The 332-nt window shown below is 67.5% G+C and overlaps 1 protein-coding gene across 1 annotated transcript in view; it reads left to right on the forward strand.

Annotated features, from left to right (window-relative positions):
- Positions 1–332, forward strand: part of LOC104491798 (ras GTPase-activating-like protein IQGAP2) — a gene marked incomplete at its 3' end in the record, with an annotated part of 5,660 nt that overhangs the window by 3,803 nt on the left and 1,525 nt on the right. The window contains exon 8 of the mRNA XM_010134266.1: positions 223–320. Coding sequence (XP_010132568.1) covers positions 223–320 — 98 coding nt within the window. The remainder of the gene's footprint in view (positions 1–222; positions 321–332) is intronic.

The following is a 332-nucleotide window of genomic DNA, read 5'->3' on the forward strand; positions in this document are numbered from 1 at the left end:
TGCCTGCTGCAGGAGCTGGGCTATGTGGACCTGCTGGAGCTGGAGGAGGTGGAGGCTGGCATCCTCACGGCAAACAAGAAGGGCGAGGAGGAACGAGCCAGTGAGTGGCCGGGCTGTTGGCGGGGCTTGCGGGAGGGGTTTGTGGCCCGCGTAGGTTTTGCTGCCCTGGAGCTGGTGCATGGCCCCTTCCTGCAACCCACCCGTACCTGGTCTCTCCCGCAGTGCTGCGGGCCGTCAGCCGCATCAACGCCGCCATCCGTCGAGGGATGCCGGCTGAAACGCTGGAAGCGCTGACTGACCCCGCGGCGCAGCTGCCCGACGTGTACCCGCTC

Source organism: Buceros rhinoceros, unplaced genomic scaffold (genome assembly GCF_000710305.1).
Source record: "Buceros rhinoceros silvestris isolate BGI_N320 unplaced genomic scaffold, ASM71030v1 scaffold23604, whole genome shotgun sequence".
NCBI lineage: Eukaryota > Metazoa > Chordata > Aves > Bucerotiformes > Bucerotidae > Buceros > Buceros rhinoceros.